This window comes from Geotrypetes seraphini, chromosome 12 (genome assembly GCF_902459505.1).
Source record: "Geotrypetes seraphini chromosome 12, aGeoSer1.1, whole genome shotgun sequence".
Taxonomy (NCBI): Eukaryota; Metazoa; Chordata; class Amphibia; order Gymnophiona; family Dermophiidae; genus Geotrypetes; species Geotrypetes seraphini.
In genome coordinates, this window is record NC_047095.1 from 43,305,412 (window position 1) to 43,330,762 (window position 25,351).

General features: G+C 42.8%; 1 protein-coding gene across 11 annotated transcripts in view; it reads right to left on the reverse strand.

Moving 5' to 3' along the window:
• Window positions 1-25,351, reverse strand: part of LRRC7 (leucine rich repeat containing 7) — a 464,098-nt gene that overhangs the window by 177,455 nt on the left and 261,292 nt on the right. For all 11 annotated transcript variants that reach the window (XM_033916815.1, XM_033916814.1, XM_033916811.1 and 8 more), the window contains 4 exons: window positions 17,096-17,159; window positions 13,336-13,410; window positions 8,532-8,676; window positions 5,304-5,376 (listed from right to left, as the gene is read on the reverse strand). In XM_033916815.1, coding sequence (XP_033772706.1) covers window positions 5,304-5,376; window positions 8,532-8,676; window positions 13,336-13,410; window positions 17,096-17,159 — 357 coding nt within the window. The remainder of the gene's footprint in view (window positions 1-5,303; window positions 5,377-8,531; window positions 8,677-13,335; window positions 13,411-17,095; window positions 17,160-25,351) is intronic.

Genomic DNA, 25,351 nt, shown 5'->3' on the forward strand with positions numbered 1-25,351 from the left:
AAAAATCAGATTTAGGAAAAACTTTAAAAATCTGTCTTTTTGATTCAAATCAGATTTTAGTCTTTTCTTAAAATTTTTATACTAAATAAACCTAGACCTAAGATATCATCCTGAATAATTGCCATAGGGCCCAATGTTCAAAGAGAATATCCAGATAAATGTAGAAGTTACCTGATTATTTCCCTCTGCTGTGGCAACCTGGGAAGATTTGGCAGTACTCTCCAGACAGTATTGTTAAGACAGTCCAGACAGTACTGTTCTGGACTTATCTGGATAGTACTAGGGCAGTCTGTGGCTTGAACTACCATTAGCAATGATATGCAGTTTGCTAACCAGATAACTAGATGATGTTAGATTGGCAATTAGAGGTACACATCACTTTGGCATATTCAAGGTGCCACTGATTGACAGGTAGGCATCAGGCTCTATTATATAAGGTAGTGCCTATTTGCTATACAGGTCTCCCTCCATATTCACGGTTTTGTAATTCACAATTTGGGTCATTCATGAGTCTCCAAACAAGCAGCCTCCCTCCCGCCTCCACAGCTTCCCTTTGAAGCCCTGTTGGTGTAGCGGTGAAGCGGGGCAGGGACGATCTTCCTAAGCTCCTTCCCCATGCAGATCTGTGATCAAAAATGGTCGCCGCAGGGTTCCAGCATCGGTCTCGTGAGTTCTCGGGGTCTCACGAGACTGCTGCGGGAACCTGAGGTGGCCATTTTTGATAGCAGATCTGCATGGGGCTAAAGTGTAAGAAGATCGCTTCTGGCCTGCTTCACCGCTAGATCACCAGGGCTTTAAAGGTGAGTAGTAGAGGGGTCTGGGAGGTAGGAGGGAGTTAATCATGATTTTTTTATGTTCATGAGGGAGCTGAGCCCCGAGCCCTCGCGAATATGAAGGGAGATGTGTAGTACACGACTGCAAACACACAAAACGAGGCAAAAGAGATGTCGTAAATCAACTGTTACTTTATTAATACAAAACTTTAAAAGACATAAAAGTCTGTAATTGAGGACCTGTCTTTATAAGAAAGGTCTTCTAAAATGGACAGGTCCTCAATTACAGATTTGGATCTTTCACAGAAAGACTGGTCAACCATTGACTTTTATGTCTTTTTAAGTTTTGTATTAAGAAAGTAACTGTTGATTTACGACACCTCTGCCTCGTTTTGTGCGTTCGCTCTGAAGCCCCCCCCATGATATCTCTCCTCGCTTATCTCCCCCTATGCCCCCCCCCACATGATCTCTGCCCCTCTTATTTGTACCCTTCTCTTCCACTGCCAACTCCAGACTCCGTCCCTTCTTTCTTGCCGCGCCGTTTGCCTGGAACAGGCTGCCTGAATCAATACGTTGTGCTCCGTCCCTGGCAGTGTTCAAATCCAAACTGAAGGCCCACTTTTTTGAAACTGCTTTCAACTCTTAACTCCCACTCCCTGCTGTCAGATACCTAGACCCACTATAATCTCCCCAACCCTGAAATGTCCTAAATTAGATTGTAAGCTCTTCTGAGAAGGGACTGTCTATTGTGTGTTAGACTGTACAGCGCTGCGTACGCCTTTAAGCATTATAGAAATAATAAATAGTAGTAGTAGTGTTTACATTTGTGTATTTTGAGGCACATTTCTTTTTTCTTTACTTGCTTTGCTAGTATATGACTGCAGCATGGGCACAGCGTAGCACTTAACCGCAAGGGGAAGACCGCATGGGGGCGCATGGGTAGGTCATGGGCGTGTCTCCCAGTTGCATGCATAGTTTATGTTAAAGAAATTTTATTGCTATCAAATTTTGAACAAGTCACAAATAATCAACTCAGAATAGCACACAAATGCATCTTTTCTGCTTACATAAATACAGATTTATAACCCGTTCCCCATCCCTTCCCTCCCACCAAGCATAGTTTATAGAATGTTATTTATTAGACACGTTACTTGACGTATTTAGGTGCGCCAGCTTAGGCCTACTTTTGATATGATCCAAGATGGTATAAATATGGGTGTGTAAAGTGGCTTAGCGAGGGTGAACGGCACTTGGGGCAGTGTCACCCCCTCCCCCACTCTTCCATGCATATGCACCCTTTTTCCGTACCTTTTTAACTTCGGCACGAGCAGCCACCAACTTACTGCCCCCGTCGGCTTCTGCGCGCTCTGTGACGTCAATTCCTAGGCGCAGGTCCCGGAAGTGATGTCAGAGAGAGCGCTGAAGCCAACATGGGCAGCACACGCTGAAGTTAAAAAGGTACGGGGAAAGCGAAGGGACGTGCGCACGGCAGGGAGAGGAGTGGGAAGGGGGGGGACACAGAGGAGGAGGGTTGCCGGCGCCCTGAGGAAGATGGCGCCCGGGGCAGACCATCTCCCTCTTACTACACAACTGGGTGTGTCAATGCTGACATATGCTAGTATTCTATAATGGAACCTTGGGGTCCAAGATGCCATTGCAGAATTGGAGGTGAGGGCATTGGGGCACCTAAATGGAGGCACCAATTTCTAGAATTCTCCGATATACTAACTTTAACCAGACAGCTGTTCAGATAGAGGCAGTCTCACTGCTCTATCTGAATATTTGGTGTTGGCTGCAATACAGATACATCACTGATTATCCAGATTTATTTTGGTTGCTCTGGCTGTGATGTAAACAAAATGTCGACCATGTCAGCTGATCAGTGGCAGGATAGCTTCAAATTATATTCCATGAACACGCTTATTAATGGCAGACTATGAGATGAGAAATGACAGGCCTGCTCACATTGAAGTTCTTACCTCCTTCTAAAAGTTCAAAGACAAATATGATGAGTGATTAGAAGATTTGGTAGCAGAGCTGCTCTGCCCAGAGTCTGAGTATGAATTCAAGAAGTGAAGAAAAGAAAATGAAACAGAAAAGAAAGCAGAAACTTATTCCTGTAGTCACGAGGAGTAAGTTTCTGATTCTAAACGAATCCTCTAGTGAGTTTTTGAGATCTACTGATGAACCTGTACGAAGGGAAACTCTATCATGACAACAGGTCATAAAAAAAATCCCAGTTTAGAATATATAATTGACCCCTCCCCCCCTTTTATGAAGCCGCGTTAGGTTTTTATTTTTCAGTTCAAAAATTTTTTTATTGGTTTTTGGAAAACATAAAAAAACAGAAGTACAAAAAGAAGAGCTTCCAAGGAAGCACAGGTTATAAACCGGGTAATGACACCCATCCAGTATATCCAATTACATAATAAGAAGTGGCAATAACAAGATAAATGAACAGTAAACAGTATATCAATCATGTTAGTATGCACATCATAAAAGCCTATAAGAACGAGGAACAAACTTCGTATGGGATAGTGAAGGGAGTAAATCGAGAGAGATAAGATACAATATAGTCCACGCTAAAACAGTACACGTGTGACTGTATATCGTCAGCAGACAATGACAAAATAGTATGAAATAAAATAAAGAGAAAATAAAGGAAAGATCAAACCAGAATACTATAGGTAAATGATCCGGATTATGGTCAAGGGTCTAAGTGCTGATGTTTGCCAGAATCGACCAAGTTTTATCAAAAGTCGCTCTAGATTTATGGCGGTCAGCCATATGTCGTTCAAATTTATTGTGGAGGCACATTGAATTCCACCATTGGTTATAATCTAATTTCGTAAAATCTTTCCAATTATGTAAAATAAGTTGAATGGCTAGAATTAATAAAAGGGTCAAAAGGCGGTCATGATACACAGATAGATGGGCAGTGAGTGCCGAGGAATCCAGAATCAAAATATCAAATGAGAAAGGATCAGTGATAGAGAAAATTCTAGAAATCATTAGGTTTTTTTATCGCCAGCCGTGGTGGTATTAGGTCCGACACTCAAGGAATTCCTATGAGCATCGGAACTAATACCATCGTGGCTGGTGATAAAAGAAGGTAATGCGACTTTGTAAAATGAGGTGATACGTTCCTGTACCTTTACGTAAGAGAGGCATGTGTGCCAAACGCAAACACTGCAACATGGTGCCCGAATGAAACTAGATCATGAGATTTGCTTCTGCTTTATGATACTGAAGGGAGTGTGTCTGAATGTCAAGTCTGCAAATATTTTTGTCAGACTATTGGTTTTTTTTAATAACTATTGTTTTCTCTGATCATAGGGCTCCTTTTACTAAGGTGCGCTAGCGTTTTTAGCGTACGCACAAGATTAGCGTGCGCTACAGCACGCGCTAGCTGAAAAATTACCGCCTGCTTAAAAGGAGGCGGCAGCGGCTAGCACGCGCTAAAACCGCTAGCACGCTTTTGTAAAAGGAGCCCATAGTCTTTAGGTGGGCTTCTGATGTTGCTATTTGACTCACGGTTAAACAAGAATATACTGTAATTATTACCATACACTACTCTCATTTTAATGTTGCTGAAATAAACCCCCCCCCCCCACAAAAAAACCAATAGAGGAACTGGCGTACACAATAATTTGCATAGATGCAAACTAACCTCTAGTTAATTATTGCTCCCCATCTAATGTAAACCTTTTTTTTTAAGGAGGAAAGAGGACTCAGGAGCGGCAGAGAGCGACGCTACACCGCAGCTATGAAGGGAAGAGCTGCACAAACTTATTAGCTCCCCTGCAACGCTCTACCATTGGCCATTAAAAAAAATCTCCTTTCTTAAACGTAAATTTAAAACGTGCTAATGAGAAGGTTAAGTATGGATGAATGCTTATCTGAATAATATCCTGTCGAGTTCAACCACTGAACCCGCTGACAGCACCGAATCTGTGAGGACAGCGAGTGAGGACACAACTATCTGATATTATTCAGATAAGCATTTATCCATACTTAACCTGCTTGCTAGCATGTTTTAAATTTACATTTATAATCTACGTTTAAGAAAGGAGTTTTTTTTTAATGGCCAATAACAAAGTGTTGCAGGGGAGTTGATACGTTTGTACAGCCCTTCATAGCTGTGGCTCCTGCTTAACCTACTCATAACTGAAGCCAATATACTAATTGTTAGATGCCTATTTGGTACCTATCTTTAAATGCCTTTTATAGAATTTCCCTCTCAATCTGTTAACCGGACAACTATTTGTCTCTCCTAACTTTATCCAATTAGCTCTTTGGTTAGCAGCTTGAATATCACGGCACACTGAATAGTACCATCTATCATCGCTGAATCCAAAAAATCAGTGCCAGCCAATTTACAAATACTGGCGCTGAATATCCAGATTGAACCAAAAATTGCAGTTAAATATAAATTTTTTTTTATAGAGAGGAGGGAATTGTCTTTTATTTTCAGTTATACTCATCAAATTCTCTGATCCAATCTGGATTTATAAAATGTCTTACACTTACTTTCCAATTGCATTGGGTAGTACAATAAGCTGATTATCGTCTACTTTTAGAGTTGTCATTTTCTTCAACAGTCCTGGAAAAATGAGAAACGGGTTATATTTGACAAATTCAGAGGTTGCAAATGGGTAATTAAATAATTTGCATTTTTTTAATGCTAACTCTGCTTGACATGACAACATTTAAAATACAGTGTTTAGTAAAAGCAGAAAAAAAAAGGTCCAATTTTAATTGTTAATAATGAAGCATAAGCATAAAAGGGTCCTTTTACTAAGCTGCGGCAAAAAGTAGTCTTAGCACACACTTACGTAGGTCTTTCTAGCATACTAAGGCCATTTTTACTGCCGGCACAAAATGGCTGATTTTCTACATTAATAGCTTTGTACTCAGGTGGCCATTTTTAAAAATTGTTGCATGTCAAAATACCTTTCCCACCCCCCACCCTCCCCTGGATGTGTAAGGAAGTCCACTAACCACAAAAAAAATAAATAGGTATTTTGATTATTAAAATTACTTCATTATAATATTATAATTACATAATTTGACTTCTTGCATTAAATCTGGGAAGAGGGGGGAGAAAATGATTGTTATAAGTATAAATTGTATGTTTAATAATGCATTTTATGAAATATTTATGTTCAGATAATTGTATTGCATTGTCTAAGTTTTGAAAAATCAATAAAAAGATTTACAAAAAAAAAAAATTGTCACATGAACACTTACTACCACCCATTTTGAAGGCAGTAAGGGACTGATTCTAGAAATGGCACCTAACCCAGTAGGCGCCAAGGGAAATGGCACCTATTGCATGGCATCCAAAGTTAAGCAGTTTGCTGAATTGCGCCTAGTTGTGCCTAAATCAAATTAGGCACTGGTAGGCATCATTAGGTTAGGTGCCAGTAAATATCTACCAGCGCCCAACTCAATCCACCCCCAAACACCGCCCTAAACCACCAGTGCCTAATTTTTGGTTAGGCACTGGTGTAGGTGCCTTGGTATAGACACCTACATCCGAGTTGTAGGCACCTAACGGCAAATTAATTTTTTACAGTTGTTTTTAATGGTGCTTTCAATTATCAACACCAATTAACCAATTAAAAAAATTAAGTTAGACATCTACATCTGTAGGTGCTTACTGTTAGGCACCATTTATAGAATCAGGGCCTAAGGACTCATTTGGTAAACATAGAAAGGATGACGGCAGATAAGGGCTATAGCCCATCAAGTCTGCCCACTCTATTGACCCACCCCTGGTATTCACTCAGTACTGCAGATGTGCTAACTGGTTAGTGCAAGAATGGCCACTCTCCACTCTCCTAACATGACCCCTTAAAAAATATTCAAAAACCTTTTTTTAGTATGCACACATTTCAGAGCTACCACAGGATGCACAACCATATCCAGCAGTACTCTATTTTTAAGTGCATTAGGTGTTATATTAGCACACATCATAAGAATAGCCATACTGGGTCAGACTGGTCCATCTAGTTCAGTATCCTGTTTCCACAATGGCCAATCCAGATCACAAGTACCTGGCAGAAACCAAAGCAGCAACATTTCATGCTACCGATCCAAGGCAAGTAATGGCTTCCCTCATGTCTATCTCAATTGTGATTTTGAGCTAATCAGGGCCTTAGGCCCCTCCCACTGCATCCCAAAATGCATTGGGAGGGGGAAGACCTGTCATTCTGAGCATGCAGCCTTATAGACAGGAGGGAGTGGGCATCCCTCCTGCCAATTTGTCATAGGAAGGATATGTTGGATGGAGGGTTCCAGGAATATTGGGGGTCCAGGGATGTCAGGGGAATGGTGTCTAGGGCTCGGCAGCTCATTTTTCATTTGTTTAGTTTGGAAGTGTACTGGAGGGGATCGGTGCCTGTGAGGGAGAGAGAGAGTAATCTTCCTGCCAGTTCAGCTGATCCTGGCATGGGGAATTCCCATTAGCTAAGCCAGCAGGAATCCCTGAAACTGGCTCAGCTGATGGGGATTCCCCTGCTGTGATCAACTGATGGTAAGCCCTCAATATTCTGTTTTTATCCCCCGTCTTTGGGTGGTGGGAGGGGGGTCAGTGACCACTGGAGGAGTAAGGGGGAGGATTATGCCTTAATCCCTCCAGTGGTCATCTGGTTAGTTTGGGCAGCTTTGGGGCACTTAGACACAACTAAAACAGGTCTAATTCTGGTGTCTAAGTTTCATCTAGGATATCCTGGAAAAGCTGATTATCGCTGCAGGATGTCCAGGTCTAAGCCTGCCCAATGTCTACCCATAACATATGTCCCTTTGAGCTCTGGACACATAGCGGCCTAGAAGTGCTGCTGGACATCCAGAAAGTCAGTTTTGATTAGCAGCACTTGGACGTCTTGGCTATTAGGACGTTCAATTGCCCACATGGGCTGGTTTTTGGATGTTTCAAAGTTAGGATTAGGAGAACATAAGAACATAAGCAGTGCCTCTGCAGGGTCAGACCAGAGGTCCATCATGCTCAGCAGTCCGCTCACGCGGCAGCCTGTCAGGTCCAGGACCTGTATAGTGATCCTCTATCTATACTCTTCTATCCCCTTTTCCTTCAGGAAATTATCTAATCCCTTCTTGAACCCCAAAACCGTACTCTGTCCTATCATACCCTCTGGAAGCGCATTCCAGGTGTCCACCACCCTTTGGGTGAAGAAGAACTTCCTAGCATTGGTTCTGAATCTGTCCCCTCTTAATTTTTCCGAATGCCCTCTCGTTCTTGTAGTTTTGAACGTTTGAAGAACCTGTCCCCGTCCACTTTCTCCATGCCCTTCATGATCTTGTAAGTCTCTATCATGTCCCCTCTTTGATATTAATGTAATACCGCTGAGAACTGTTGAAAGCTTCCGTGGGATATCAAATTTTAATAAACATAAGCAAAAACAACATTAGGCTACTCCTCCGCTCTGTATGAGCCCTTAGCATCTGCACAATGAGTGACAGTAATTTCACATAAACTATTTTTTTTTTTAAATGGCTGCACGCCAGTGGCAACATGAGTGCATGGCCTTTAATTTAAATAACGGAAAATTGGCCATTTCACTGCTACAGTACACGTGGCCTAACAAGTGGGTAAACCCTGCGTAAAATCATGCTAAGGCCACTTTTTTTTTTTAGCATAGTTTAGTAAAAGGCCCCCTTAGTTTGCAATAGGTTTTCAAAGGAGAGAGCAGCTACTTTAAAAACAAAGATGTTACAAGCAAAATATTCTGTCCTTACCTATAGAATCTGGCAGGTGCTGTAACAGATTGGATGACAGTAGGAGATCTTCGATTGCTTCACATCCAGAAATTTCCATGTCAATTGTCTCTATTCTGTTTTTTGACATATCCAGGTATATCAACTGCTTTAACTTGCCTGTAGACTTGAGCACATATTGTAAACAAACTTTTTGTTGTTGTTGTTATTTGCATGGTTTAGTCTTTGCACAGCGCACTCTCAAACACTGACATTCGCTTATGCATTTTACTAACTTGGTGGAATTTTCACCAGCCTTTCCTGATAGGAAGAATATTGTATTACTATCATACAAACTTTAACCTCATATTTACATCACATCAGGCATATATTGTGACAGAATCCCCCTCAAGCAAAGGTCTAGGGCCATTTTTGATAAAGGTAGAAAATGAATTCCAAAGGACAAGTCTTTGTGAAATGAGATGTTGAGTTGATTTAGAAGACAACTAGATCCTCCATCAGATTTCATTTTATTATGAGAGCATGTGAGGAAGAGGGAAGAGAAAGAAAAGAGAAAAATGGAGGAGGGGAGGGGGAATACTATGAGGGCCATTTTGCCTAGGCTTCAGACTCTAAGGTAGGGTTACCGGATGTCCAGGAAAACCCGCACATGTCATCTTTACAAGGACTGTCTGGGTGTCCGGATGGTTTTTCAAAAATGTGGGAGTCTATCCAGGTTTAGCTGGCTCTCCCGACTCTTCCACCTACCTCCATCCTGGGCCTGGCCATTGTAGTTAACCTTCAGGCAGCCGGCAGCAGTAGCAATGAGGTAAGCCTGCTGCTGCCGGCCTGCTCCGGAAGCCGCCTCTCTGCAGCGACTTCCTGTTCCTACGTAAGCGGGACTTACAAAGAGATAGCTTCTGGGGCAGGTCATCAGCAGCAAGCTTACCCCGATGCTACTACAGCTAGCTGAACAAAGATTAATTACCTTGGCCTGGGGAGGAGGTAAGTGGGGGACTCAGGAGCTTGAGAGCAGCATCGGAGGAGGGAGGGGACTGGAGAAACAGCATGAAGGGAGGAAAGGAGGGCTAGAGAAACAGCATGGAGGGAGGGAAAGTGGGGCTGGAGAAACAGTATGGAAGGAGGGAGGGATGTAGAAACAGCATGGAGGGGGGCTGGAGATACAGCATGAAGGAAGGGAGGGATGGCTGGAGAAATAGCATGGAGGGAGGAAAGGAGGGAGGAGGGCTAGAGAAACAGCATGGAGGGAGGGAAGGTAGGGCTGGAGAAACAGTATGGAAGGAGGGAGGGATGGAGAAACAGCATGGAGGGGGGCTGGAGATACAACATGAAGGAAGGGAGGGATGGCTGGAGAAATAGCATGGAGGGGGGCTGGAGAAACAGCATGGATGGAGGGAGAGGGAGGGAGGGAAAAACAGCATGGAGAGGGGCTGGAGAAACAGCATGGGGGAGGAACAGCTGGAGCAGCATTATGGAGAGTGCTGTACATAAGAACATGGAGTAGGGTAGTGCTAGATGAGGGGAGAGACAAACAGCAGGAAAGGAAGTTGGAAGGAAAAAGAGGGGGTGTTAGGGGTTGAAAGAAGAGAGCGAGAAAGAGAGAAAGAAAGAAGCACCCACAGGAGAGAGAGATTGGAGGAAGGGAGAGGGAGAGAGAGAGTGAGAGTATAAGAACTGCCATATTGGGACAGACTGCAGTCCATCAAGCCCAGTATCTCATTTCCAACAGTGGCCAACCCAGGTCCCAAGTACCTAGCAAGATTCCAAGTAATGATTTTTTTTTTTTTTAATTTATATTTTATTGCAATTTTAACATAATTTGCAAGAGAATTCTTGCTTAAGAAAAGCAGACAGAAACATCAAACAAAGAAACTTAGCAAAATTAAATAATTTGCTATAATAAAGCATTTCAACTTAAATCTTCCTTAGACCACAATAATTGAGGAGGATACGATAGAGTGAAGAGAAACTCAAATTAGAAGCATTATATTCAGGTATAAACTTAACAGCATAGACCCATTTAACCTTACTGCTGTTCTATATTAACTACACCTACCTGGCTGCCAATTTCTTCAAATCAAGACCAATCAGACCTTAGACTTAGTGGGGATGGGCGGACCCGCTATGCCTAAGGCCTGATTGGTCCAGGCTTCTAGAGGGATGGGCCGGGAAGGGGCGGGCCCGCCTCATTTCGACCAGGCGTGCCTGCCGGCTGGACAGGCAAGACCCATCTGGCCTTAAGAACAGGTTAGTTTGGTGGGGTGGAGGTTTGGGGGTTGTTAGCGCCGGGGGGGGGAGGGTGCGTCTTCGGGCAGGAGGGATTGGGCACCCTTCCTGCCAGCGATCGGACAGGCCGCGGCCCGCTATACTTATAGCGGCAGAGAGATCCCTTGCCGCGATAAGTGTAGCGGGCCGTGTCTAATCTAACCCGATTCTCTAACCAGCATCTGTAACATGGACGCCGGTTACAGAATCGGGGTTTAGTGTAGGCCGATTCTGAATAGGACGCCTCTCCCGGGCGTCCTATACAGAATCAGGGCCTAGGTGTCTTGCGGGCCTCGCCTTCAATATAGGTGGCCTGCCTGGGGAGCATTTTTTTTAAAAAACGTGCATCCCGATTGGCTGATTAGACAGCTGTAGGACGCCTACAGCTGCCTAAAATCGGGACACACTTTGGAGAATCAGGCCCCTAGTGCCTCAAAAGCTACAAATGTCCTGGGAATCTCTATCTCTGAGAGGGCCTGAAGAAGAGAGGGACAGCCCAAAAAGGTGTCTTAAACTGGCTTATACATCTCTAGAACTGGGAATGAAATTCATACTGAGAATCCCTAAATATAGAAGACAATTCTCAAAGCTGTTTAGACTAATGAATGGAATCTGTCCAAAAACGGCCTTTAGTATGGCTAAAAAGTGCCTACAGGGTTCACAGTGTGTCTGTTTTCAGCTATATATATTATAAAGGGAGCTCCTTTTGGTACATTTAGGCAAAGAGGTAAAACTGCTCATCCTTGCCATTTTCTAAACTATGCATGCTGTTTTCCCCCCCTTATGCCAACCACAGATGTTTTAAACAACATCCTTTACACTAATTTTTTAAAGGGAAACTATTTGTGTAACTTCATGAGAATTATCTACAAAGTATATGCCCTTAAAGTACCTACATTCTTTGCAACTCTCCGATTTGAATTCAAAACCTCATTATGCACAGATTCGCAATGGTGGTGTATTCTCACCATCCATATCTACCGTATTTTCATGTATACACCCCACAGCAATGTATAACCCTCACCCATGTACAATTTGTGGAGAAGCAATGGTTTTGTAAGTAACTTTCACTCATCATCTTACCCCATCACAAACCTCAATTTTTTGTTTATTGTTTTTTATGCATTTGTAAAACTGTATTATTCTAATTTGTTAAAAATTACTGTTCCTGATTTTTTTTTTTGATACCCTGTACACTGCCTCGAACCGAAAGGCTAGTGTAGTATATAAATAAACATTTATGCTATGTTATGTAAAATTATAGATCCCCTGCAGCCATGTATTACCCACAATTCCAATAAATTGCAATCTTTGATTCTGTAATATAAACTCTGAACACTTGATTAGTCAAGGTGCTAGTAACCATTAGCATATATTGCCTGCAGTCGTGCATACCCTGCACCTCTTGCAGCACATGTAAAATTGTGTGCTCCCTGTGTGCACATTGGGCTCAGAAATGACATCACTGAAGATCAAGGCTAAGAAAAAAAATATAGAATGTTAGGAATTATTAGAAAAAAGAATGGAAAACAAACATGAGAATGTTATAATGCCCTGGTATCGCTTCATGGTGTGGCTGCACCTCGAATACTGTGTACAATTCTGGTCCCCACATCTCAAAAAAGATGTAGTGGAATTAGAAAAGGTACAGAGAAGGGTGACAAAAATAATAACAATAAAGAGATAGGACGACTTCCCTATAAGGAAAGGCTGAAGCTGCTAGGGATCATCAGCCTGGAGAAGAAACGGCTCAGGGGTGATATGATAGAGGTCTATAAAATACGGAGTGGAGTGGAAAGGGTAGATGTGAATCGCTGGTTTACTGTTTCTGAAAATACTAGGACTAGGGGGCATACAATGAAGCTACTAAGTAGTAGATTTAAAACAAACCAGAAAAAAATATTTCTTCACTCAATGTGTAAATAAACTCTGGAATCCATTGCTGGAGAAAGTGGTGAAAAGCAGTTAGCTTAGCAGGATTTAAAAAAAAGGTTTGGATAAATTCTTAAAAGGGAAGTCCATAGGCCATTACTGAGATGGCATGGGGAAATCCACTGCTTATTCTTAGGATAAGCAGCATAAAATCTGTTTTAATCTTTGGGATCTTACCAGGTACTTGTGACCTGGGTTGGTCACTGTTGAAAACAGGATACTGGGCTTTGGTCTGTCCCAGTATGGCAACTCATGTTCTTAATTCAAGGCCCAGAAACACAACACAGCAAACCACAGAAGACACATGTTTTCCTGATAGGGGCAGAAATCACATAACATACAGCACAGCAGTCTGCAAGCCTGTATCTTTCTAAGCAGTAAGGAATAAGAAACGCTTTTCTTCTTAGCCTGGTTAAAAAGTTCCTCCCTCCCAATGCAAAATATTGTTTCCTATGGAAAAGGCAATTTTGACTTAAGATGCTAACATATTTTGTGTGTGTGTGCGTATTTTATCTGACTATCCATCTATAGGGGGAGAGAGCAGGAGAGAGATTATAATAAGGAAGGGGTAGTATAGGGCTCTCCACACTTTTGGTTCAGAAAGAGAGTGAAGTCATAATAAACGTACCCCGGGTAGCACTTGAAGTGAATTATTGTCCATCCATAGTTCCTTCAGATTTTGAATCTGCTCTAGGCCTTCAGGCTAAGGAAAAGCAAGAAACACCTTGATTAGTCCACTCTCTTTTCTCATTTCCTCTTTTACGAAGCCGTGGTAGAGATTCCTTCCACGGCTCGGGGCGCTAAATGCTCCGATGCTCATAGGAATTCCATGAGCGTTGGAGCAGCATTAGAGCATTTAACGCTCTGGGTCGTGGTGGAAACCTCTGCCGTTGCTTAGCAAAAAGGGGGATAATTAGCAATACAAGAATAGCAATTTCATTCTTAAATGTATAACCCACCAGCTGTGGCTTAGTGGCTCGGAAACCAGAATACCTTACAGCTGGAATTTCAGAGCTAGCAGCGGTGCCAAGAGCCATCTTTTTATTTTAAATAACTGGCCAGGAACAGCTCCTGGCTGGTTAAATAGCATCTGGATGGCTAATCGCTAATATTCAGAAGGAGGTAGCATTGAATATTTGCAGTTAGCGGCTAAAATGTAGCTGGTTATATTGCGCGATAATCCCCAATATTGAGCTCTGGCTAAGTTTGCCTGACCCTCACTGCTGAAAATGTGATAGTGAAACAGCACCTCCCACTGGCAGAATTGTAAGTGAAGGACTCCCACTCAACTTGAAGGGAACAGTGGTCTATGTAATGGCGACATTCAATATGAGCGTCCATTTTTACAAAATGTCCAAATTTTGAACAGGGCAAAACAAGGAACATGGATGTCTTTGTGGTAGCAAATTGTTTGTTCAACTACTCATACAACATGTAAATACTTGTGAACACACTGCTTGCAGACTGTGTTTGTACCAAGACTTCAAATATCCAAGACACTACTGTACAAAGATTTAAGAAGAGCACTTAGGGCTCCTTTTACTAAGCTGCGCTAGCGGTTTTAGTGCACGCTAAATTGGCATTAGTTTTTGGCACGTAGCGTGGGGTTAGCACGCGCTAAAAACGCTAGCGCACCTTAGTAAAAGGAGCCCTTAACTTATGGCCATGTTGAGTGCTCTTCTTAAATCTCTGTATAGCACCACATAGATGCCTTAAGGCAGTGTTTTTCAACCTTTTTACACCTATGGACCGGCAGAAATAAAATAATTATTCTGTGGACCGGCATCGGTCTGTGGACCAGCAGTTGAAGAACACGGGGCTAAGTCGTGGGCCAGACCCCGCCCATCTCTACCCAATCTCCACCCCAGACCCCGCCCCATAACAGTACTAATTGCACCTTGCAGGTCCCGTGCATCATCTGGAAGCCTTTCCTCTGATGTTGCAACGTCAGAGAAAAGGCTTCCTGTTCAGGCGCAGGACATGTGTAGGAGCCACTGCCCGTGGCTTTGTGCACAGAATCAGTGAGGAAGAGGGAGCTGGCTCGAAGATAACGCCGCATGATCGCACCGTGGACCGGCGGTTGAAGAACTCTGTTTTGGGCTTGATGCACGTGCTGGACCGGCATAAAATTTCTGTGGACCGGCACTGGTCCATGGACCGGTGGTTGAAGAACACTGCCTTAAGGTATTGCCTGCATAATAAACTACAAAAAAAGACCGATGATGAACATGTCACTTCATTAAGGACACAAAATGAATTAAGTAGTGTCTTGGGTATTTGAGGTCTTGGTACAAATACAATCTGCAAGCAGTTTGTTCACAAGTATTTACATGTAGCTCTGGAACATTCTCATTACACAAGTAAAATGGCTAAACAGCTATCCAAACAGAGCAGAGGAGGGGCCTAATAACCAGAAAATCCAGGTTAAAATCCTACTTCAGCTATTTATTCATTTAAAACTTTTTATAGCATTAAAAAAAAAACTCTAAACGGTTTACATCAATTAAAACATACATAAGATAAAAACAAACCATATCATAAAATCTATATAATAAACAATTTCTTCTCTTCAAAAGCCGACTAACGCAGTAATAGCTGAATTTTTAACGATTTCTTGAATTGAAACCGGCTTGCACACCGTCGCAATTGACCTACCAGAGCATTCCACATTTTGATACCTGCAATACAGAAAGTCATCGCTCTAGTGTCTGCATAATTTCCCTGCGCCACTGGAATTAATAGCTTTTGATTTTTGGATCATAAAGATCTATTAGGGCTTATAGAATGCCACAACTTGTCGAAAGCACCATGGTGTTTGATGGAAAATAGTCTGATGGACCACAGAAACAACTTTATGTTGCACCTGAAATGCAGCTGGTAACCAGTGTATTTGTGATTTTTTTTTTTTTTTCTTTTAAATTGGGAGCCCTCCAGGGACAGAAAAATACTCATTGTGCCTGAATGTACACTGCTTCAGGCTTGCAGATTTCTTACACATTTAGGCACACAAGGTATTTTTCTGTCTCTGGAAGGCTCACAATTACAAACAAAATCAGAAAGAACTGAAGTGGAATTAGAACTCGGGTCCCGTGGTTTTCAAGCCACTGTACGCCTCAATTCTGCATAGATATAAGCTGTATATAAATAAATAAATAAAATAAAATAATAAGGGGCTCATTTTCAAAAGAGAGAGATGTCTAAAAAGTGGCATAAAGGGGCAGATGGACGTTTTTCTCTCTAAACCCTTCCAATCAGTGGCATAATAAGGGTCAGCGGTGCCTGGGGCAATGGCACCCCTCCCCCTACCCCCCGCACACCCCCTTCCCTTTCCCTGTATATTTTTAACTTCTCTGGCATGAGTAATATGCCCAAGTTGGTGTTGGCTTGTCCTTTGACGTCACTTCCTAGGTGCGGGTCCCGGGAGTGACATCAGAGAGGGTGCCAATGCCAACACAGGCAGCAACCTCGCACTGGGGAAGTTAAAAAAAGATATGGGGGAAGGCAAAGGGCGCGCATGCGTTGCAAGGAGAGGAGCGGTGGGGGCGGAAAGGAGGAGAGGTGTTGTGCCATTAGGAAGACTGCGCCCGGGTCGGACTGCCCCCCTCCCCCCCTTACTATGCCACTGCTTCACTATTTTCAAAACCTATTTTCTAAACGGATGTGGTCTGGGCATGTTTGGGGCGGATATAAGGACGGGCCACAATACGGTCATCGAACTCTGATTTCAGAAGGGGATGGGTCATCTCTGTCCAAGATGAATGCTGTTATTTAGACCTAGTACTTTTCATCAGACGGTAACAACACTTGTCACTATATACACTTGTCCCTCCGTATTTGCGGTTTTAGCAATCGCGCTTTCGCTTATTCGTGGTTTTTAGCTTTCTGGCTCCTCCCCCCAAATGACATCAGCTTGCTTAGAGAAATCGCCGATTTCAAGCGTTTACAGAGAAAAATCGCTGATTCCCGGCACTTTGTTTACTGTGTTTTGTCTCTCCTTCAGAAACAGGCCAGGTCTCCCACCATGTTATTTGCGGTTTCACCATATTCACGATGGTTTTTAATAGAAAACCACGAATAACATATGAAAAAGTTATTTGAAGTTTTTCTTTATTCCTGGGTCTGTTAATCCCCTATCACAGCGAATACAGAGGGAGAAGTGTACCCATAATTTATTCTCCATCTTTCACTCAAAGCTGTTTTAACCATGAAGGAATACTATTCACAGGATAATATATTGCCCCCCCCCCCTCCAATAATAAGAGACTTATCGATTCACCCAGGATGCAAAGGTTAGCTCTTGTTTCCAAACAATTTGACCAGTGCTTTTCAGATAAATTAAGAAAAATAAAAAACGATTGACCTAAGAACAAGAATGTTTGGTCTCTTACCAGATCTGTGAACTCATTATTGCCTAGGTCAAGCCTCTCCAGCTGTGTCAGTTTGCTCATGGACCTGAAACACAAGGGAACAAAACATCTGGAGTGAAACCTTCCCCTGGAATCACAGAATCTGTTCTTTCATTTTTTTACACTACAGAAAGTCCTTGAAGGAAAATATCTTTGTAACAGAACGCATAAATAATACATCCACGCCCTTGAAAACATGGAACTCTACAGAATGTACTCAACAGATATACTATAAGCTGTGAATGATGTCTCTACAACATTCTCTATTGTGTGATGGCCTAAAGGAATGAAAGGTCTGACCTGAAATTGAAAACAGGCCCTTGGTTTGACGGTGAGGTATCGGATCAAGTCCTAATTTTTACTGTACATATAGAAATCAGCATTTAGGGCACAAGTGGATCGATTTTTCACTCCGTCAAAAATTACAAAGACTAGGGGACACTTGATGAAACGGCAGGGAAATACTTTTAAAACCAACAGAAGGAAATATTTTTTCACTCAGAGAATAGTTAAGATCTGGAACGCGTTTGCCAGAGGTTGTGGTAAAAGCGGATAGCATAGCAGGTTTTGAGAAATGTTTGGACAAATTCCTGGAGGAAAAGTTCATAGTCTGCTATTGAGAAAACACGGGGGAAGCCGATGCTTGCCCTGGATCGGTAGCATGGAATGTTGCTACTCCTTGGGTTTTGGCCAGGTACTGGGGACCTGGATTGGCCACCGTGAGAACGGGCCACTGGGCTTGATGGACCATTGGTCTGACCCAGCAGCGGCAATTCTTATGTTCTTAAACTGAAAGGATAGCTCTAGCTCAGTATCCTGTTTTCATAGTGGCCAATCCAGGTCACAAATACCTGGCAGAAACCCAAATAGTAGCAACATTCCATGCTACCAGTCCCAGGGCAATCAATGGCTTCCCATCTGTCTCTCTCAATAGCAGACTACGGACCTTTCCTCCAGCAACTTGTCCAAATCTTTTTTTTAAGCGCAGCTACACTAATTGCCATTACTACATCCTCTGGCAACTGGTTCCAGTGCTTCTTTGAGTGAAAATATATTTCCTCCTATTTGTTTTAAAGGTATTTCCATATAACTTCATTGAGTGTTTCCTAGTCTTTGTAATTTCTACATCATTCAGGATTTATCTTCCCTCAGCTGTCTCTTTTCCAGGCTGAAGAGCCCTAACCTCTTTAGCTTTTCCTCATACGAGAGGAGGTCCACCCCCTTTATCATCTGATTGTTCTTTGAACCTTTTCCAATTCCTCTATATTATTTTTTGAGATACGATGACCAGAATTGAACACAATACTCAAAGTTAGGTCGAACCATAAAGCAATACAGAGGCATTATATACTGTAATATTCTTGGTCCTATTTACCATCAGCGCCCAAAAAGAAGATCTGGGTGTCATTGCAGACAATATGCTGAAACCTTCCACCCAATGTGCGGCAATGGCCAAAAAAGCAAACAGGATGCTAGGTATTATTAAAAAGGAATGACTAACAAGCCCAAGAATGTTATAATGCCTCTGTATCGCTACATGGTGCGACTTCACCTTCAGTATTGCGTTCAATTCTGGTTGCCCTATCTCAAAATGCCAATTTGCAAACTAATCCCCCACCTCCCCTTTTACAAAACTGTAGTGTGGTTTTTAGATCCAGCGCTCACAGAATTCCTATGAGCGTCGGAACTGTTACTGCCGCGGCCCGTGCTAAAAACCACGCTACGCTTTTGTAAAAAAGTGTGTGTGTGTGTGTGTAGAATGAAATAAACTAAAATACCGTATTTGCCGGCGTATAAGATGACTTTTTAGTACCTTAAAATCCTCCCCAAAGTCGGGGGTCGTCTTATACGCCGGGTACAGTTTACATGCCCTTACTTGCGGGGCTGGATGTACTCAGTCGCGCGGCTCTTCTTCTCCCTACCTTCTCTGCTTGCAGCACAGAGCCGAACGGAAGTCTTCCCGACGTCAGCGCTGACGTCGGAGGGAGGGAGGGCTTTGTTTAAGCCCTCCCTCCCCTCCGACGTCAGCGCTGACGTCGGGAAGACTTCCGTTCGGCTCTGTGCTGCAGGCATGGCAGGTAAGGAGAAGGGCTACCAAGAGAGAGGGGCGGCCGCCCCGCCCCGGTTGCAGCACAGCCGGCCAGGTCCCCTTACTTTTGTGGCACTTCCCCGACCGACCGATAACAGCCCGGGTCCGACAATCCTCCCTGCCCTGTAGCCGCGAATCTAAATTACCTTCTTACAGCAGCTGTAAGAAGGTAATTTAGATTCGCGGTTAAGGGCAGGGAAGTTTGTCGGACCCGGGCTGTTGTCGGTCGGTCGGGGAAGTGCCACAAAAGTAAGGGGACCTGGCTGGCTGTGCTGCACCCGGGGCGGTAGAGAAGGAGGGGGGGGAGAAGGACGCTGAAATGCCATGGTGAAGACAGGAGGGGGGGGGAAGGACTCTGAAAGCACTTGAAGACAGAGGAGGGAGAAGAACGCTGAAAGCACATGGGGGAATACAAAGGGGTGGAGAAGGAAGAAGGGGTCGTCTTATACGGCGAGTATAACACAAAACTCTATTTTTTAACTAAAAGTTGGGGGGTCGTCTTATACGCCCAGTCGTCCTATACGCCGGCAAATACGGTAACTCTCTTTTCAGCTATTAGCCTAATGTGGCTTTTTAAAAGGGGGGGGGGAATTACTGATTTCAAATTGGCAAATTTAATTTTAGAGTTAATGCAATGAGAATATTAAACAAAATAGTTTGCCATATGATAACTGTGCACTCCGCCCATCCTCTGCCCCTTCACTATACAGATAGATCAGGCTGATTAGAGGGATTCACAGTTTAAAACTGTCAATTGTAGGAGGTGGCTGCTAACACGTGTTACGGGAATAATGGAGCATTATTTGCCATTTAACAGACCACACTGGGAATACTGTGTCCAGCATTGGTCTCCATACCTAAAGAAGGATATAAAACTACTAGAGAGGGTGTAGAGACGAGCAACAAAGCTGGTGAAAGGTATGGAGAAGCTGGATTACGAGGAAAGACTTAAGTGACTGGGGTTGTTCTCCCTTGAGAAAAGGAGACTGCGAGGGGATATGATCGAGACTTTCAAAATACTGAAAGGAATCGACAAAATAGAGCAGGAAAAAACATTATTTACAATGTCCAATGTGGCATGGACAAGAGGACATGGACTGAAGCTAAGGGAGGACAAGTTCAGGACAAATATCAGGAAGTTCTGCTTCACGAAACGAGTGGTGGACACCTGGAATGCTCTCCCAGAAGAGGTAATTGCGGAATCCACCGTTCTAGGATTTAAGGATAAGTTAGATGTACATCTCCTTATGAGTGGCATGAAGTGACATTGGTAAGGGTAAGCTAGATGCATTTCTCTTTACGAGAAGCTTAGAGCGATATGGGGACTAAAACTATGCTAGGGTACACCTGCGTGTGCGGTTCGCCGGATTTGATGGACCTAGGGTCTGTTCCAGAGATGGCGCTTCTTATGTTCTTATGAGATGAAAGCATACAGAAGACTTCATTATACAAATTTTAACAACACAACTTGCATTTAAACTTCACAAGCTGCATTATTTGTGGAAAAACAATGCCAGCTTTGAGGTGGCATCATTTTTCTCCCTTAAAGCGTTAGGGTATGCATTAGTGGCCTGATTCTCCTGGGAATCATTTTAAAGGGTCTGGTGGTATCCTAAATCCTGTGCCCACCTCCTAGATTCCCCCACGAACAAAGTCCTTCCCATGATCAGAGGTCCTCCTCAGACAGACACTTCACCCCCTGAAAAGACCTATGTAGACCCCGAAACAGAAACCCCCATCCTCCCTCAAAAATAAATATCAGCTCTGCTGGGGCTATTTTTGGTATCTAGCAGTGAGGGGAGAGAGGGGGCAGGAGTGGTCCCCATTTATTCTTCCCCTGTATGTTGTCAGTTTCAAAATGGCACCTCTGATCTCTGGTCAAGATGGTACATACATAGTTTTGATATATTAAACGCAACATATATGTCTATGTACCTTTCCCTGCCTTGGTAGCCTATTATAAGATGCCTCCTCCATGAGAACAATTTTCAAATAAATAGACTGAAAACTGCCTATCTTATACACAGATAAAAGTGAGTGCTGGGATGAATATGCATATATATATTTGCTAGAGAAAGCACGAGGGCTCAGAATTAGGCCTAAGAATGTTCTCAGAGAAAGCAGATGGAAATCTCTGTGGGGTCATTTTCCCCTGGCGTTTTGCAAAGGGAAGATATGGTAATACTATTCCTGTGAAAATTACTACAAAGAACATGAATAAAAAGCGCCTTCAAAATTGCATCATATAAAGCTATGCACAGTTGTATAAGTTATAAATCACTGACTGCATCTAATTTTTTTGAAGCACTTGGTGAAAAATGAATACATGAGATTACTACAGCCTAGGGCCTCCTTTGTACTAAATATTAGTTATGAAAAACAGTTTAATCAAATAATAGACAGAAGACAACATAGATACTGTGGGAGAAATAGAAAGTAAAATCTCACAAAGGGCATTTTAGAGTTCCGCAATTGCTAATCTATATACAGTATAGCAAAGCCTTACTTTACTCCATACACTACCAGGTTTCTGTCCCATGCCATGCTGTGAGTGCCTTCAAAGTGAATCTTTAAACAAAGCAATATAGTGTTCCCCTGCAAAATCGCAGACTCACTATTTCGTGGTATTCTCCAACTGCTTCCTCCTGCACTAAATTCAGGCTACACCAATCAGGTACTGCGTGTCAAAGCAGCTCCTGATTGGTGTAGCCTGACTAGTTAACAGGAAGAGGCGGTCGGAGCATACCCACCCGCCGGTGCCCCAGCTGTCCTCTCCTGCCTCGAGCGATTTTGTACCCGCCGGCGCCCCAGCTGCCCTTTCCTGCCTTTTAACCGTATTCGCGGTTTTTTACAATTCGCATGGTTCCTCAAATGGAACCCACGCGAATTTCAGGGGAGTACTGTATTACCTACGTAGAAAACTGTACATATCTTACAGGATAACAGAGCATGTTTCATACCAAATTGTGAGTTAGTGTGTATGGTATTTGGATTCCCCTTTAAAACTCCCTTTTAAACAAATTTCAAAAAAAAATCTTTATGAATGGAGTAATTTTCCAGCCATTGGCTCAGCCGTGGGGTGAATAGCCAATCACAGTAGTCTGCGTCTTTTATGACATGATATGGGCAGTGGCTGCCTTCAGAGAAGTTCCTTTTGTAATGAAGGCTGACGTATCTGCCATGATTAAACAAGTTTCTAGTAGATTAGGCAAAAGTAAGTAACCCTAGTTCATAACGAACCTCTGTTTATATCAAGGATGTTAATTCCTTACAACCCCGTTCGCTCACTTAGATCATCTTCCCAAAACTTATTAGTGATACCCTCTCTTAAAACAATAGGAGCAAGAAGAGCAGACATGTTTTCCGTTATGGGTCCACAATGGTGGAACTCTTTACCACAACACATTACAAACGAAAGAGATCTCCATTCTTTTAAAAAAATTTTGAAAACCTACCTTTTTAAAGATGTTTTTAATACTCATTATTAAAATTTTTTTTTAATTTTTAACCTTCTACTTACCCCTGTTTCCTTATGTTTTTTTCCCGTATTTGTTTTTCTATACATAACAGATGTAATCTTTCCCCCATTTTTCCTCCCAATTCAAGTTTGTCCTGTTTTAAAACTGTTGTTACTGAGTTTTACATAGTAACATAGTAACATAGTAGATGACGGCAGATAAAGACCCGAATGGTCCATCCAGTCTGCCCAACCTGATTCAATTTAAAAATTTTTTTTTTTTTTTTTTTTTCTTCTTAGCTATTTCTGGGCGAGAATCCAAAGCTTTACCCGGCACTGTGCTTGGGTTCCAACTGCCGAAATCTCTGTCAAGACCCACTCCAGCCCATCTACACCCTCCCAGCCATTGAAGCCCTCCCCTGCCCATCCTCCTCCAAACGGCCATACACAGACACAGACCGTACAAGTCTGCCCAGTAACTGGCCTAGTTCAATCTTTAATATTATTTTCTGATTCTAAATCTTCTGTGTTCATCCCACGCTTCTTTGAACTCAGTCACAGTTTTACTCTCCACCACCTCTCCCGGGAGCGCATTCCAGGCATCCACCACCCTCTCCGTAAAGTAGAATTTCCTAACATTGCCCCTGAATCTACCACCCCTCAACCTCAAATTATGTCCTCTGGTTTTAATTTGTATCTTTATATTTTATTCTTTTATTTATGTACATCGCTTTGTAAACAGATTTAGCGATAATTCAAATTAATAATAAACCTTGAAACCTTGAAGAGGTTTCCATCACCACCAAGCAGCAGGGAGTGCTAACTAGAGGGATGAACTACAGGTCCCTGAGTGCCCTGTACTTTAGAAGCTCACTGCTGAGTCAGAGGGGTGGGACTCGGGCAGGGAGGAGTACTTCTGCCTCAGACCAGAATCAGTCAGGGTGGTCCCTGAGAGAGAGAGAAAAAGGAACTCCCGGGCTCCCTAGAGATAGGCTAAGGCAGAGCCTTGGGACTCATAAGGGTGCCTATGAGCGAGGCAAACATAATAAAAAGAAAGGCTTTTGTTCATATGAAACAGTGCCCTGAATATATTTTCTCCTGGAAGCCCAGGCCAGCCTGCCATAGGCTTCTAGACTTTCAGGACATTAGCCAAACCTCTTTTAAAATCCTGCTAAGCTAACTTCTTTCACCACATTCTCTAGCAATGAATTCAAGAGTTCAACTACTCACCGGTTTGTTTTAAATCTGCTACTTAGTAGCTTCGTTAGCCCTAATATTTTTGGAAAGAGTAAACAAGCGATTCACGTTGACTCGTTCCACTCCATTCAGTATTTTATAGACCTCTACCATATTTCCCCTCAGCTTTCTCTTCTGCAAGTTGAAGAGCCAAAGCCACGGGAAGTTGTCTCATTCCCTTTATCCTTGTCATTGCCCTTCTCTGTACCTTTTCTAATTCCGCTATATCTTTTTTGAGATGTGATGACCAAAACTGCACGCAGTATTCAAAGTGTAGTTGCATCACGAAGCAATTATAAGCTTTTAGGGAGAATTTCTTAAGCTCAGATGACAACAGAAGTAAAAATATTTTCATTAATGTAGAGCCCTAAAGTAGTTTTTCCTTACACCAGTACTGGAGCACCCCCTTGCCAGCTTCACATATACCACCACCATGCATATTTTCCAAATAAAATCTTTAAATCAAATTTTTTGTTTACCCAAATAAATTTGCTGCAGATGCGTGGACTTCAGGTAAAACTCACAACCCATTCTGAGCTCATTTTTTCCAGAAACTTTTGGATAAAGCACAAATAGTTCCCACGAACCAGATATATGATGCACAATTTGACTTTGTCTATTTAGTGCTGCCTGATGAAATTCATTATGTTGACAGATATTAATCAACACAGAGGTAAGATGGGGAGACCTCATGGGACTGACAATAAAACACCACATCCACCACTGTCTTTGGGAGCTGACAACTTCTGCTAATGAGATAGATTGAATTATTTCCCTTTCTGACTATTTTTTTATATATAACCCCCCCCCCCCCAATTCTATAAAATTTGTCTAAAGCTAGGAAATTGAAACAGACTGGGGGAAGCCACTGCTTGCCCTGTATCATTAGCATGGAATGTTGCTACACCTTGGGTTTTGGCCAGGTACTAGTGACCTGGATTGGCCACCTTGAGAACGGGCTACTGGGCTTGATGGACCATGGGTCTGACCCAGTATGGCTGTTCCTATGTTCTTACGTGGACCAAGTATAGAACAATCAAGCCATTGTAACATTACTGATGAGGTTGGCTCTGAGGCACTGTGGAATGAGGCATTATGACAACACAATCTCAGCTTTGGAATGTTGCTCTCATTGGGGTTCCAGAATCTTGCCATTCTTTGAGATTCTGGAATGTTGCTACACCTTGGGTTTTGGCCAGGTACTAGTGACCTGGATTGGCCACCTTGAGAACGGGCTACTGGGCTTGATGGACCATTGGTCTGACCCAGTAAGGCTATTCTTATGTTCTTATGCCTACATCGATGCGCCTGGCCAATGTAGGTGCCTAACTTAATTAATAGGCTTAATCGGGCACCAATAATTGGCAAGTAATAACTTATAACTGATGTTAATTGGACTTAATTGGAGGTGAGGAGTGGCCTAGAGGTAGAGCTGCAGCCTCAGCCCCCTGAGGTT